General features: G+C 37.9%; 1 protein-coding gene across 1 annotated transcript in view; it reads right to left on the bottom strand.

Annotated features, from left to right (window-relative positions):
• Positions 1 to 17366, bottom strand: part of fbxl13 (F-box and leucine-rich repeat protein 13) — a 175363-nt gene that overhangs the window by 13270 nt on the left and 144727 nt on the right. Inside the window, 3 exon segments of the mRNA XM_063072833.1 lie at positions 765 to 928; positions 6718 to 6852; positions 12914 to 12997. Coding sequence (XP_062928903.1) covers positions 765 to 928; positions 6718 to 6852; positions 12914 to 12997 — 383 coding nt within the window.

Genomic DNA, 17366 nt, shown 5'->3' on the forward strand with positions numbered 1-17366 from the left:
CTTTCAAAAAGACTGTCTGTTTGACCCACACCCTTCCTCCACCCCTCCATATTTCCACTTTCAAAGTGCTCTGAGATCAGTTGCAGAAATAGATATCAAGCAGCATCTATAGGAAGAGGTGCAGTCGACGTTTCAGGCCGAGCCCCTTCGTCAGGACTAACTGAAGGAAGAGTGAGTAAGGGATTTGAAAGCTGGAGGGGGAGGGGGAGATGCAAAATTTTGGATCTCCCCCTCCCCCTCCAGCTTTCAAATCCCTTACTCACTCTTCCTTCAATTAGTCCTGACGAAGGGTCTCGGCCTGAAACGTCGACTGCGCCTCTTCCTATAGATGCTGCTTGGCCTGCTGCGTTCACCAGCAACTTTGATGTATGTTGCTTGAATTTCCAGCATCTGCAGAATTCCTGTTGTTTGCAGAAATAGATATTATTGTTTGTTGTTCCTTTCTGTGCCATGTGGCACATCTGGTGGCAACCTTGTCATTTCTTTAGCATGTTTGCCTGTTTTCTTTTTGCGAGGCCATGTTGCTAACTTGACGTTCAACCCAGCACAGATTTGAACTCAGGACCACTTGCCTTGAAGTCCACTACACCACCGGCTGGCATTATTGTTTGCAATGCCCTTTTGTAGATTCGGCAACCGGTCAAACTCACAGAGATTCTATTTTCAGATTGGGTAATTATTTATTTTGATTTTGTTCTCTGAATGTATGTATAAGCACAAGTAAAACACAAGACTCAAATAACCCTTGCAAATATTATACTTACTTTGTGATCTGTGAGCAATACAGCATGTTGAGGATACGTAGCTTTTTGCAGCCTTTCTTTAAGAATTGAAATATTGAATCAGTAAGCTTGACACAACCTGAGATATCCAAGAAGTAAATATAATGGCAAACTCCAGCCAAGTATTGTATACTTAAGTCAGTAATCTGATGGATCAATAAACACAAAACAAAATATAAAATCTCATTTTGTAAATGCAGCATTTTGTTAAAACAGTCAGCACAAAACTACCCCAAGGGACTAATTTACTATGACTATTAGCCTAGGTTGTGTACTCATCTCTGACAATGGAAGATAGGGGGAGGGATCCAGTGTTAGAATCTTTGTTTGGTCATGGTATGATAGGTAAGGAATATTAGGGTTGTAAATATTTCTGATCCTCCCAGTCCAAAAACAGTGGCATAAAAACATTATCTATAATAACTGAAACTGCTTTCACTTCCCTTATTGGTCTTGGAAAGTCACCATCCACTGCAAAATTGTCAACTCATCCAAACAAGTAAATTAAGGGCAGGAGTAGGCCATATGCCCCTCAAGCTTGCTCTGCCATAGAACAGGTCAATGGGTAAATTCACTATATCCTCAAATCTGCATCTAAACTGATTAAGGTTACATTTCAGCTACTTGATTATCAACAATATATCTACAGAATGATGCAAGAACTCAGCAAATGACGTAGCATCTGTGAAGCAAAAGATGCAAGTTGAGATTTCAGAATATATATATATATCTGCCTTTACCTTGAAAATATTCAGAGTCTACCTCCATCAACCCTTGAGGAAATAAGTTCATAAAATTCAAGACCTTATGAGAGAAACAAAATTGTTTAGTTTGTGTCTTAAATGATGGGTCTTAGGCCAGATGGAGTTCTGTGACTAGTGATGTTCCATGGGGATCTATACAGGGACCTCTGTTGTTTGTCATTTATATAAATGATTTGAATGAAAATGTTGTAAGCTTGCAGATAACACAAAGATTGATGGTAGATTGCATAGAAGATTGCCGAGGATACAGTGGAATATAGATCAGTTATAGATATGGGCAGGGAAGTGGCAGGCAGAGTTCAATCTAAGCAATTGTGATGTGCTGCACTCTAGAAGATGCAATGTAAAGGGAAAGTATGCAGTTAATGGCAGGATCCTTAACAGCATTGATGAACAGAAAGATCTTCAAGTCAGGTACATGGCTCCTTATAAGTGGCTGCACTGGTGGATAGGTAGGTAAAGGAAGATATATGGCACATACTTGCCTTTATTAGTTGAGACACTGTGTTTAAGAGCCCATAAGTTATATTATAGCTTTATAAAACTGTAGTTAGGCCACATTTAAAATATCGCATTCAATTCTGGCTGCCTCATTATAAGAAGGATGAGGAGCCTTTGGAGAGGGTGCAGAGGAGGTTTACCAGGATGCTGCCTGGTTTGGAGGACAAGTGCCATAAAAAGGGATGAATAAGCTAGGGCTATTTTCTCTGGATCAGAGGAGGCTGAGGGAAAATCTGATAAATGTTTATAAAATTATGCAAAATGTAGATAGATAGCCCCAGATATTAATTGTCTAGAATTGGAGGGCAGGTATTTAAGGTGAGAGGGGGGTCTCTCTTGACACCCCTCTCCCCCATCCAGGACATATACTAGAAGCACTACATTCACAGAGCTCTCGGCATTGTCAAGGAACACTCCCATTCATCTCACAATCGTTTTGACCTCCTACAGTCAAACTGAATATAAGAACAAGGGCTGTTAGGCTGGGAAACAGCTTCTTACCCCAGTCTGTGAGACCTCTGAACATCCTACTACCTCCCATTGTATATTATTTATGACAGTGCTAGTAGTATCATACAGTTGTATATTTAACCATATGTCATTTATGCACTTTATTACAACTTGTACATCTACCAACTTCTATTATCAGTTAATATTACTGTGTTAATGTTATTTTACGTGTAATATGTACTGTGTTTTACACCTTTGTCCCAGAGGGACGTTGTTTCATCTCCCAGTATATGTGTATATGGTTGAATGACAATAAACTTGAACTTGAAAGTACAAAGTGGATGTGGAAGGCAAGTCTTTTTTTTAAACACAGGGAATGGTGGGGATCTGGAATGCACTGCTAGGTGTGTTGGTTGTAGAAGCAGATGGCATAGGTGCAGTTAATAGACTCTTAGATAGGTACATAAATATGCAGGAAAGTGATGAATATGGTCAGTATGTCAAGAAGAAGGAGTCATTGGTTTAATTAGTTCAGCACAACATTGTGAGCTGAAGGGTGTATACTATACTGTTCTGTTCTATGTTGTGTGTAAATAGATGCCTCTTAGTTTTAGATGCTCCCACATGAGGAAATATCCTCTCCATTATCCATTCCATCAAAACCTCTCAGATCTTATATGTTTCAATCAAGTCCCCTCACAAGTTTTTGAAACTTTAGGAGATACAGTCTAGTCTGCCCAAACTTTCTTCGTAAGACAACTCACCCATTACTGTAATACTCAGCAGGCGAGACAACATCTGTAGAAGGACACACAGAGTTAACATTTTGGACTGAAAATTCTTCATCAGGGTTAATTGTGGTATTTCATTATCAGAGTTATTCTCTTTGTCCTATCCATCCACCTCCCATCCTCTACAACTTAAAACTGACTTATATTCTCAATTTTTCAGTTCTGAATGAAGGCCTTCAACCTGAAATGTTAACTCTTTTTCTGTCTCCACAGTTGCTGCCTGTATTGCCATACTTTTAATTTTTAAAAAGATTTCTAAAACTTCCAATTTTAAAAATGGATCTAGTGCTTTCCCAGCATATATGACAAATAAACTCTTCTGGGGCTCCCCAGCAGGTACAGGTATCCATTATAACTGACATTTTGTTAACAAACTCTGCCACCTTCATCAGGGAAGATGACAGAGTTTGTCATCGAAACATCAGTTATAATTGATACCTGTACCTGGCTGAAAACCTGAGAAGAGTTTATTCTTTCAATTTTTATTTAAGACTTTCAGGATCTGCAAATTTTTCTGTTTCAAGCCATAAACATAATGTTAGTTTTTCTAATCACCAGCTGTATTTTCATTTAGATTAAATTTCCATATTACATGCTTCTTTTAATGAGAAAGACTCATCCAATTGCTGTAGATTTAATGGTACAGGTGCAGCTTGATGTGAAGAGGCAGTTTAAATGGTTTGCATTGAGTAGATGGGCCAAAGGGCCTGTTCTGCACGGTATTTATCTATGACTCTATAACTGAGCATTTGTGGTACAGAATTCCAACAATTCACAACCTTTTCAATACGAGTGTATCTTCTCATATAAGTCCTTATGCCCGGCTTTGAAACTAACACTAACCACAATTCTTCAGTATTTCTAATGTCAACACATCTTAGAACCTTATGTTGTACTGAGAACAACCTTCATTCTTCTAAGCTCCAATGAATGTAGCCCTACTGTGCTCAACCTCTCTTTATAGCCCACTCACTTCTACCGGAGGCCCACACGGTTAAATTGCACTCCACTGTCAGGTATATGTTTCTTTGATAAATGGAAACTAAAACTGTATCTAGTTCTTCAGGCGTGGTGTTTACAAAATTCTGTACAATTGAACCAAACTGTCCTTATTTTAATGTCCTTTATATTATAGGTCAACATTACATGAACTCTGCTAATGTTTGCTATTCCTGTATGTTACATACCTCTAAATTCCTTTTTTATAAGCCAACATTTACAATCTTATCAGCTTTCAAGAAATATTTTTTTATTTGTTCTTTGAACCAAGATGAATAACCTTATATTTTCTACACGAAACTTCTCCACCACCCTGCCTATTTACTTATCTATGAGTGAGTACCATTTATTCTCTGTGTCTTTTCTTGGATGCTGTTTGACTGTTAATTTTTTTAAATCTACCAATCCATTGGGACCATTCCAGAATTTAAAGTTTTTGGAAGCCCACTAATGCACCTACAGTCTCTGCAGCTACCTCTTTAAATCAAGCATGACCTTAATTTTATTTGTTCCTTGATACCACACGGTTTTGGTATATTCATCATGTCTTGCATTATATTTGCATTATGTTTCCACCATGACCTCATTCAAGCAGAAGACAATTGTTGGGCTTGTTAAAGCTGGAAATGGGCGAGATAGAACACAGAACAGTGTGCACAGGAACAGTCGACCCATGATGTGCTGCTGAATTAATTAAATTGGATGGATGCTGATTTGGGTCTGACTTCAGATTTTAAAGGTCTGATCATATAAAGGTATATGATCTGACCAGTTCCCCTCCCCCCCCACCACACACACACACACACACACACACACACACACACACACACGCACACGTTTTCAGAATCAAATATTCAACCAGCTGGTCCCGGTTTTCCCTTTCTGTTTTGCCTGGCTAGCTGAGTTTTCCAAGCATGTGCTGTTAATAGTGCAAGGATGTGGATTGTCAGGAACAAAAGAGTTCATAGTCATAGTCATACTTTATTGATCCCGGGGGAAATTGGTTAATACTTCTACTATTCATGGCATTTTGGTTGCTGGGAAATCCAATTAGGTGGGATTTCTGACACCCATTCTGTAGATCTAGAGCACTGGAGGAGGACCAGGGAGATTCTCAACATTAAACCAGTGCACTTTGACATTTTCAGAAAGATCTTGACAAAACTAGTGAGGGAAATATTCAGTGGGCTAGATCGGAAAATAGCAAATATAATCTATTTAAGAATAAGAGAGGGGAAAAGAAATCATGGATCTGCTAGCCTGACATTAACAAAAGGAATTTGCTGAAATCTATTATCATGCGGTGGCAGTGCATTTCAAAATCTATAATAGGATTGGTCAGTTAACATGGACAAGGTGCCACAAAAGAAATTATAAAACAAAATTAGAGCACATAATATTGTAGTTAGAGCACATAATATAGTAGTTAATATACTGGGGTGAATTGAGGATTGGTTAATAGGCAGATAAGAATGAGCAGGTTAGGACATCAATACAAATGCTAATATAAAACAGTGTGGTATTTGAAGAGATAAATTGGCAAGGACATGGAAGATAGAAATACACTCAGTGGCCACTTTATTAGGTACACCTGTACATCTGCTCATTAATGCAATATCTAATCAGCCAATCATGTGGCAGTAATTCGATGCATAAAAGCATGTAGACATGGTAAAGAGGTTCAGATGTTGTTCAGACCAAACATCAGAATGGGGAAGAAATGTGATCTAAGTAACTTTGGCTGTGGAATGATTGTTGGTTTCAAATGGGATGTTTTGAGAATCTCAGAACATGCTGAACCAGTCTGACCATTCTCCTCTAACCTCTCCCATTAACAACACATTTTCACCCACAGAACTGCCCCTCACTGGATGTGTTTTTGTTTTTCACACCATCCTCTGTAAACTCGAGACACTGTTGTGCTTGAAAATCACAGGAGAGCAGTTGTGCATGTGCCTAATAAACTAGCCACTGAGTATACCTGAAGACATAAAAGTGGCTTTATTAACCACTTACATTTTGTTGAAATGTTTAATAATTTGTTTGAGCCAGTAGTGTGTAATAATTTATATTGCAATTACTATACTTCAAACTTGTATGTAGCTAGTCTTCCTTTTCTTTAGCCTATCACATATAAGCACTGAACGTTGTTATGCAGGCCCAAAGTGTATAAAGAGTTGAATTTAAGCTACATGCTGACCAGCTGCAACTTGCTCTAAATGAAGGTTAACAGCCGTGCTAGAAATTAGAGAACTAAACTTCAGCTGGCCAAGAATAGCATTGGAAATGACTTGGGATCAGGCTAATTATGTGACCTTCTTGGAAACGATTGTTTTACAAATTGTTTTACAAGGACAAATAAGGAAAGAATGCTGGAAAAAAGAGAAGTGGTATTCAAAACAAAAATGTTTGTTCAACCTCTAAGTGTACCTTTGGACATCCAGCGATGTTCAATGAAACGAGCCTTCGGCAACAGAAAGCCAGAGTCTTTACACTCTTATCAGACACTGAGAGGCAATGAGAGATATCCAAGTATTCCAGATTGTGCATCTTATGGTAGAATTTCTTGAACAGAAAAATAACATTTTTTCAATGTTTTGAACATATACCACACACATTTGAACAAATTAAAAAACTTTGCTACATCCAGAGCCAAGAAAAGAAGACAGGGCAGAAGTAAACAAATGACCTGAACATACTCAGTTCAATCCGGGCAGCATCTCTAGGAAGAGGTACAGTCGATGTTTCAGACTGAGACCCTTTGTCAAGACTAACTGAAGGAAGAGTTAGTAAGAGAACTAACTCTTCCTTCAGTTAGTCCTGACGAAGGGTCTCGGCCTGAAACGTCGACTGTACCTCTTCCTAGAGATGCTGCCTGGCCTGCTGCGTTCACCAGCAAATTTGATAAAGTGTGTTGCTTGAATTTCCAGCATCTGCAGAATTCCTCTTGTTTGCATACTCAGTTCAAACTCAGTTTGAGAGTGTCACATGGCATAAGTGTGTGAAGTTGCCATTATTAGGGAGAAGGTGCTTGGGAAACTGAACGGTCTGAAGGTAGGTAAGTCACTGGACTAGATTTGTCTACACTTCAAGGTTCTGAAAGAGGTAGCTGAAGAGATTGTGGAAGCATTAGTAATGATCTTTCAAGAATCAATTGATTCTGGCATGATTCTGGAGAACTGGAGAACTGGAAAACTGCAAATGTCACTTCACTCTTCAAGAAGGGAGAGAGATAGAAGAAAGGACATTATAGGCCAGTTGTTCTGATCTCAGTGTTTGGGAAGATATTGGAGAAGATTGTTAAGGATGTGGATTCAGGGTACTTGGAGGCACATTGTAAAATAGGCTGTAATCAGCATGGTTTCCGTCAGGGAAAATCTTGCCTGACAAATCTGTTGGAATTCTTTGAAGAAATAACCACCAGGATACACAGCAAAATTGGTGGATGGTGTGTACTTGGATTTTCAAAAGGCCTTTGATAAGTTGTTAAGAGCCCATGATATTACAGAAAAAATTCTAGTATGGGTAAGCGGTGGATGATTGGCAGGAGGCAAAGAATGCGTATAAAAGGATCCTTCATAAACAAGAGAAAATCTGCAGATGCTGGAAATCCAAGCAACACACACAAAACGTTGGAGGAACTCAGCAGGCCAGGCAGCATCTATGGAAAAAAATACAGTCGACGTTTCGGGCCGAGACCCTTTGGCAGGACTGGCAATGACTTGAAATCAGCGTTTCGGGCCGAGACAAGGTGCCACACATGAGGCTGCTTAGCAAGCTACGAGCCCATGGTATTACAGGAAAGATTCTAGCATGGATAAAGCAGTGGCTGATTGGCTGGTGGCAAAGAGTGGGAATAAAAGGAGCCATTTCTGTTTGGTTGTGCTGGTGACTAGTGGTGTTCTGCAGTCTATGTTGGTTCTGATTCTTTTTATGTTATATGTCAATGATTTGGATGATGGAATTGATGGCTTTGTGGCCAAATTTGTGGATGATACAAAGATACGTGGAGGGGCAGGTAATGTTGAGGAAGCAGAGAGGCTGCAGAAGGACTTAGACAGATTAGGAGAACAGGCAAAGAAATGGCAGATGGAATACGGTGTTGGAAAGTGTATGGTCATGCACTTTGGTTGAAGAAATAAAAGTGTAGACTATTTTCTAAATGGAGGGAAACACAAAAATATGAGATGCAAAGAGACTTCAGAGGCCACATGCAGGATTCCCTGAAGGTTAATTTGCAGGTTGAGTCAATGGAGAGGAAGGTAAATGTGATGCTAGCATTCAATTTGAGAGGACGACAATATAAAAGCAAGGATGTAATGTTGAGGCTTTATAAGGCACTGATGAGGCCTCACTTGGAGTATAGTGAGCAGTTTTGAGCCCCTTATGTAAGAAAGGATGTGTTGATGTTGGAGAGGGTTCAAAGGAGGTTCAGGAAAATGATTCCGGGATTGAAAAATTATCATGTGAGGTGTGCTTGATGGTCCTGGACCTGTACTCAACGGAATTCAAAAGAATTTCAGAGAGTACGCTATCAAGGGTTGAAAGGGCTCAGTAGAGTGGATGTGGAGAGGATGTTTCCTATGGTGGGGTACCCTAACACCAGAGGACACAGCCTCAGAATAGAAAAATGTCCATTTATAATGGAGATGAGGAGGAATTTATTTAGCCAGAGAGCAGTGAATCTGTGGAATTCGTTTCCACAGGCAGCTGCAGAGGCCAAGTCATTGGGTATATTTAAGGCAGAGGTTAATAGATTCATGATTAGTCAGGGCATGAAGGGATATGGGGAGAAGGCAGGAGACTGGGGCTGAGAGGAAAATGGATCAGCCATGATGAAATGGTGGAGCAGTCTTGATGGGCCAAATGGCCTAATTCTGCTCCTGTATCATATGGTTTTATGATCTTAAATACCATCAAAGCATCTGACAAATTTAAACTTGGTTCATTAAATTAGTCTGAAATCTAAAAATAGAATTTGTAATGGTTATTGTGTAAGACCACTTAACTCCATTGAGGATAGGGTGTCGTTCTTATCAATTCTAGCCCAAGTGTAAATAAAATCCATTGCAATCTAGGTGACTTAACCATCCCGGGAAAGAGTCAAAGAAGTGGGAGAATGTCAGGTAAATCCTCAGATATGGAGACCACTGCAGTCACATGTTACAGAAAAACCTGTCCTTCAACACAGCCATTCTGCAGGTATTTATTTGAAAGCTGCTTCAATTGCTATTGCTGTCATTTGTTGCATATAATCACCACTTTTGGGTTGTCTTATTTGATGACCTGGTTTCACATAAAATTTACAGATTTTAAACTGGCGTTTTCCAATTCTCCATAATCTAAGCTCCCAGATCTGTTTACATTTAGATTGTTTCTTTATTGCTTTCAAATGCAAATACTTTCAGTGTATATCAAAGCAATTGAACAATGTAAATTTGGTTAAAAATTATTTTCCTCTAATAAAATGGTCCATATCCAGTAGTCTCGGTTCATTCTTAATCTCTATTCCCCTTCAAATCTTATCCAATACTTCAAACAACTTTCAAAAGAGTAGAATACTCAAAACAGTACATAAACAGTTATGAAAAGAGTGGTTTCTGAAAGTTCTATTAAATCCAACTATTGGGAAGATCAACAGTGTGAAGGAACAAATAGCTGCAGGATCACAGTAGGGGTGAGGAATACTGATCAGTTTGAATCTAATACTGATTTGGATTTGGATTGTCGTATTAGTCAGTGGTGTAAAATGACAGATGTGATTGCAATACATAATGCAATATGGGGAAACAGCCACATCATGGGGCTGAGAATATACTACTGATCTTTGTTGGACTGGCAAGAAACAATTCTGCTCCTCCTAGCCTACAAACATGAATTTAACTTTGTGCCAAATGTCCCAAAGCCTGAGAAGACATGCTGAATATAATTTAAAATTTGAATGAGATTAGAATGAAGGCATAAAATCATTGTTACAGTTAAAATATTCTGTGGGACAAATGACCTCCATTAAAACTGGGAATATTGGTGTTTGGAAATAATTTGGTTCCTTTTATAAATTTTCTTTGCATTTTTATCCATAGTACTATCTTTGTTCGTCTATGTTGAAAATTTGAGATTCAGCCTATCATTTTAATTTAATTGTTAAACATCCCAAATGAGCAAATTTAATTCAACTGTTATGTGGTTACACAAGGAAACCACAAGTTCTGGAAAATATCATCCCTTATTGCATACTACAAAATGCTCTCTTTCAATTAATTATATGGAAATGTTTATTTTTCATTCTGTCTTTAATATGACAAGTTCCAGGCTTTCAAGATATTTGGAAATATTGGGATTTGTAAAACTCCAGCTCTTGTTTCTTATGTTCTTATCTTACTGTTTCTAATAAAGACTTATTGAAGAAATGGAACTATCAATTCCAAATTTTCCAAATACAGAGATACTTGGCGTTGTAAGGAATATTGATAAAACTACAAAAGAAAGTAAGTGTATATAAACTAAGGTTGTATTTTATGACATTTGCAAATTAAGTGGGTGAGGGGATGACTGAAATTTTGAATATTTTGGTTTAAAACATACTGTCTCTAGCTAGCCCATGAGGCATACATTATCATCAGTAATGCAGGTCTGCATATGCAATGCGTATGTAAGAAATGAACTGGAGGTCAGATGCTGTATGCTTGATACTGAGCACAAATGTATGAAGTAGAGGGAATAGCTTTTTAGAAGTAGTGTGACCCCAATAATTTGAAAGGGATCATTGAACTTGGTTAAAAATGTGTACCCAGATTTCCTTTATTTTTCCATTTTTAAAATTTCATTTTAAATTCATTTCTACTGGCTTAAACTATTATATGTAGATTTTATTTTTTTATTTTTAATTTGTTTAATATTTTTAAATTATTTAAATTTATTTAAACTGTTTTAATTATCTATGATAATTATTCATTTTAAAAGAGTTCAGCGATTTTTGACCGTAGTGATTTGTCAAAGGACATCAGGATATTCTGTGGTGGAATCTCAGAATTTTCAAACTTAAGTCTATTCACCACTCCAAGGTCACTTCATTCTGTACAACAGCCATAGTAGCTGGGCCTTGATTCACTCTGATCCAACAAGTAACAATTTTTAAACAATGATGGTTAGTGGAATTTTGTTGACACATTAGGCTGTCGGCATAGTGTCACATGTAGCATACACAATAGATTTTTAAAGAGAAGTAAATAATTCTTTGAAAAGCAATTTTTTAAAACTATGAATTTTGAAAGGGAGAATGAATTTTGAAAGGAATACTCTTTCAAAGAATTAACATTGGTGTAATGAAGAAAAATAATTCACTTGATATGATTTTTCTGCAAAAACTCAGCCAATGTAAATCATTGGAAAATGAGTAATCTTCCTTCTCCTAGTAGTTCTGCCAACATATACACTAGGTTCCTCAAAACTACTGAATTTGTTCAAGAATATGTAAAAATACAGATTTTTAGTTATAAAGGCTAAAACAGAAATGGCAATATGCATTATATATTGTTTTCCTGATGTCAGACAGCTAAAATAGAACTTAGTATTTGTGAAATAGTATTGACGTGCTTAAGTACTTTTTAAAAAAAAGAGTTCTAGCACAATTGATGATTTGCTGGCTTTGTAATTTAGAATTTAAGTAATTAAAAAACTGAAAAGTGGCAATCCAAATAACTATGATATATACTTTACCTAAGTTCCCACCACCTTCTTCTTACATCATTTGTGTGTTGGGCCTCTTTAATGACATGATTATCAGTGATGGCAACCAGTGTTTTAGCCAAAGGCCAAAGATGCTGTTGATTCCATGATATACAAGGAATGCCCTGATTTTCACATTGAGCCATTGTATCCAAGGGGTTACAGTAAAAAGAGGCCAAAAGGATAAGTGGAGCAACCACCTTAAGCAGTCACTCTTGCCCCCTCCCATTGGGATGAAGGAACAAAAATCATGTACCACCAGGCCCAAGAACAGCTTCCATACCCCAGTTAGAAGATTACTGAATGGTCCCCGAGTTTGTAAAGATGAATTCTTGACTTGCACTGTAATATCTCTATAACCTAAATACTAAATGTCTCACTGAGTATAATGATATTTACTTTATTTGTTAACTCTGAATAATGTGACATTAACTGAGAAGAGAGGGATATCCAAAACTAATATTTTTTTTAAAAATGACATGCCAACTCAGAAATAATTCATCATTAAGCACTGATCTACATGTAATAAAAGAGCCAGCAGCTTCTCATGTGTCTCCTTGCTAGATATATAGATGAGCAAGATTAAAATAACGATAGCAAAGCAACAGGTTAGTGACAGTTAGGTCTTGTTTTGGTTAAAACTGCAAGTTTTAGGCTTGTAAGCCTTCTAACTTCTCCAAAAAATGAAATAAAGATGGTCATCGCACTTGAAAGAATCCAATGGAATCCATTACGTTTAAATTGTCTTACAAATAAGCAACTATTTCAGGTAATAACTTGCCAATAAAGCAGATTGCAATATGAATTCAGACACCTAGGAAACATTTCCATCAGACAATGGTCAAAGTTAAATAATAATACAGTTATGGCAATAGAAATGATTTTTAGTTTTATCTACCTGTAATCCATTATCAGTGACTCCTGAGCACTTTGCCACTGTAAGCTCCTTTATCTTGTGATTGCTACTAAGACCTGACAAACTCTGACAAACAAAAGAAACAAAAAAAATTAAAAGACAGCATTTGTATATTAACTCACATATAAGAAACCTTTGAGTTGTATTGTACTTTATTTTTGAATTAAAAGAGGCATAGGTGGGGTTGGTGTAAGAGGAATGAACCATGAATGCTACCAAGAAATGACTTATAGGATTTACTGCCTGTAAATAAAAACAAGCAAGATGTTGAAAAGAATATTTTTTGTTCAGAAAGGAATCTGTATTGTCATGAGTATCTTACAAAGTAATGTGGGTGCACCCTCTGGTTCAGTTTGCCAGAGGTGCCTGTAATATGAATGAAGCATGCTAACCTGTACAAATGTAATGGTGTATATTGTTTATTTGGTTGCAGAAAGGTCAGTAATCTTTGATACAGCTATTGAAGCATGCCATGATATTTACTGCATTCCAAAATTAATTTAGATTCTTAATCAATTTGGAAGATGAGTTGTTTGGAAGAGGGTAGATGATAATAACTGGGAAAGTTGACAATGCATCAGGAAGCTCACAGTGACACTACCTTTATATCTGTGTTAGGCTTCATGCATGCAGTCCCACTAGGAGATGTAGGTTGCCAATTTCTTTGTTAATTGCCCATTTACAGCAATATTAATACAAAATTCCCTTTTTTTCTGTGGGACAAAATGCATACTAAGATGCCTGGTGATTACAGGTTTCTTGGAAATTCTCAGTAAAACAAAATGAGAACACAAGGCCATTGACAGAGCTGAAAATATGATGCAAAACAAGATGAAAGAAAATTGGTCTCATGCCACTGGTTTTCTTGCCTGCTTCTGAGAGAGCTTTTGTTCAGTTTTGACTGAAATATTAATTTATGAAGCAGGTGAAAAAAATGCACCCTGACCTTGAAATGGCATGTAGCAGCTAACACTTGGGTATAAAGGAGTGATTATGTTGTCTGTTTTTTTTTCAAGATTCTTGTGCAGTGATGGTCTTCCCTTGAAGCCAGTAAGATAAACATGCATATGATTGATCCACCCTGAGTTGATTGTTGTTTGTTATAAGACATAGTGAAAAAGTGCTCGGCAAAACACCTGTTTTATACACTGTGATCTGTGCTATTGTCTACAGAGTGGAACAATTTCTCTCTTCGTGATTGCAATGCTTTCAGCACAGTGACTAGAAACATATGAGTATCAATGATTAGATTTTACTGGTAAGACTGTAAGGGACATCTATGGTGTCAGGGACACACCAACTTTGACTGTTAAGAATGTCAGGGACAATACAGGCATCAGGGACGTGCTAGATCTAGTGTCAAGGACACACTGGTACCTGTAAAAAGAATAAGAAATAGCAGGATTTATGGAAACTGAGCTCAAGTTTAATCCCTACAGGGTGCTGTAATAAACAAAAGAAAGAGAAAATCAGTAAGTAGGGCGAGAAAGAGAGACTAGAAATTGGTAATAATGGGACAAGAGAAGTCCTTTCCTGTCCCAAATAAGGGGACATCAGCATGGTATATGTTTAATAATTATGGGAAGGGATCAGTGGAAGAATTACAGATGGGAAACCAAGGGGTGTATATCGACCTTAGACAACAGGAGTCTTACGGCTCATGGTAGAAGAACTGCCTGACCTAGAGACAGGTTTGGAAAAGCTATTCAGAAATTTTAAATTACTGTTAGTAGCGTGAACCTAGTATTACGGATTTGGAAACCTTAATGAGGGCATAGGTAGCCACCAAATTCAAATTTTATGAGGTTAAATTTCAGGGCTTTCAAGAACACTGTATCAGTGCCAGACCACGACCTGCCACCATGCCAAATGAAGATTTTTATAAAAATACGAGGGGTGATTGATAAGTTCGTGGCCTAAGGTAGAAGGAGTCTATTTTAGAAAACCTAGCACATTTATTTTTCAACATAGTCCCCTCCTACATTTACACACTTAGTCCAGTGGTCGTGGAGTATACAGATCTTGCACCTCCAGGAAGTGTCCACAGCACGGGTGATTGATAAGTTTGTGGCCTAAAGTAGAAGGAGATGAGTTAAACAACTCTCGTTACATGCATATCCAGTTCAACTCTTAGAGTGATATGCAGAAAGTTTGAGGTTAATAACTCATCAGGGGTGATTGATACGTTTGTGGCCTAAGGTAGAAGGAGATGAGTTATTAACTTCAAATTTTCTGCATAATCACCAAAAGAGTTGACCTGCAGGTGCATGTAATGAAAGCTGTATAACTCATCTTCTCCTACCTTAGGCCACAAACTTATCAATCACCCATCTGTGGACACTTTCTGGAGATCCAAGATCCATCCGTATGCTCCACGAGCGCTGGACTAAGTGTGTACATGTAGGAGGGGACTATGTTGAAAACTAAATGTGCTAGGTTTTCTAAAATTGACTCCTACCTTAGGCCACGAACTTATAAATCACGCCTCATATGTAAGCTGCATTACATGCTGCCTTTCCTAAAAAAGCTAATTTGTCTAAAATTATGGAGACTCGCAAGGCAGAGGTGAGTCTATAGAAGAATATATACAGAACATAGTACAGAAAATGCAATAATATTCAGGACTGCCAAAAGAGCAGGCTATGGGACCTACAATTCATATTATTGGAAATGATCTTCGGTCTGAATTGCATTCTGTCCTTCCCAAATAGAGGACAGCCTGTTAGTGTCCTGAAGTCAGACCCAATGGAGGTTAGCATAGCAGACTAGGATTTATGTGATACCTTTCTACTTTCTCCGGATGTACCTGTAAATTTATGTGGAAGAGATTTATTGTGTAAAGTGTGAGCTACTGTTACCTGCACTCCTAAGGGACCTGATGTGTCCCAGTGAGCCATTAGGGATTATACTATTTCAGTGGTAGTCAACCTATTTTGTATAAGTGGCAGTTACTCACTACCCACTTATCATGGAGTTTAGAGCATTTTTACAGGAGTGTCTTGAAAACCTCCAGAGATGTGTCTAGATTCTGTTTAAACCTACAACTCTGTTATCTTCACTGTATGGGTTACTATATCTCAGCTGGAAATGACCATTTTATGCATCAGAAATTGGACCCCTATATTTGTAAGGAAATTGTTCTATACACTTCTGAAATATACAGGGGTGATTTCTGGTATTGTGGCAGCAGTGCGACTTTCCCACAAGGTTCAGTGGACAGTACAAGATCAGGAGAACAGGGAACTGCTATCTCCAGAAGTTTCCAGAGGCAAGACAGCAAAGGACCTTGGACCAATGGTTAAGCGTCTGCAAGGACTGCCATGACAGAAGGTCCTGGTAACGACTGGATGGAGTCTGTGACAATTGGGAAGAGGTAAGGGTGTTCTTTTATTACTCCCTAGTACATTAGGAGCAGAGGCAACCTTTGAATAAGAAGTTGTAGAAGAATTGTTGTTCAGTGCTGATGTGGAATCTTTACTCTCCAAGGTCCCACTGCAACTTTGGGCCCTCAGTCAAATGATCCTGAGCAAGATGCTCACAGCTAAGCTACATAAAGTGACCATCAACCGAAATGGTTCACCAACCCACACGGCCACAGTAACCTCTTTTTCTGGAGGCGGAATAAGGGATTGACAGATCATATACATCAAGCATGGCATGCTCCTAGTTTATTCCAATTTGTAAATGAAATTTGTGAACAACTTTCTCTACAAAATCCAGGAAGACTAGTGAAGGTGGAAGGATCTCATACACCACCCTCCGATGGATCACTCATGCATTTACAGATGGATTTTATAGAATTACCTTCATGTGAAGAACATAAATATGTTTTGGTCATTGATGTTTTTCACAATAGGTTGAAGCATTTCCGTGTAGAAAGAATGATGCATTTACTGTAGCTAAATATTTATTGAAGGTTCGGGATCCCTTGGAAACTGTCTAAGGACAATGGGACCCACTTTACTGGGAAGGTAATAAAAGATATATGTAAGGTCTTACAGATTGACCAACATTTTCATTATAACAACCACCCTCAGTTGGCAAGCTTAGTAGAAAGGATGAATGGAATAATTAAAAACAAGCTTAGTAAAATGTGTGAGAAACTGGATTGAGATGGAAGCAAGTATTACCTTTGGTCATTAGACCCACAGCCAACAGGACTACTGATTGTCCCCCCTCAAAATCATAATGGGGAGGCCATTGCACCACTTGGAGTTAACCAAATGGACAGACATAATTTGGATGCAAGCATGTTGGCTTATTGTGTATCCTTGTCAAAAAAGTATCACCAAGTATCATCACCAGTTGAATGAAGCACAACACTAAGTGTCACAACATAGATTACATGGTTGTCCGGACATTTAAGAGGAAGAATTGTTTGCAATCTTGGTTTGAAGGATCATTCCAGATACTATTGATGACTAATATAGCTATT

Source organism: Mobula hypostoma, chromosome 20, assembly GCF_963921235.1.
Source record: "Mobula hypostoma chromosome 20, sMobHyp1.1, whole genome shotgun sequence".
Lineage (NCBI taxonomy): Eukaryota > Metazoa > Chordata > Chondrichthyes > Myliobatiformes > Myliobatidae > Mobula > Mobula hypostoma.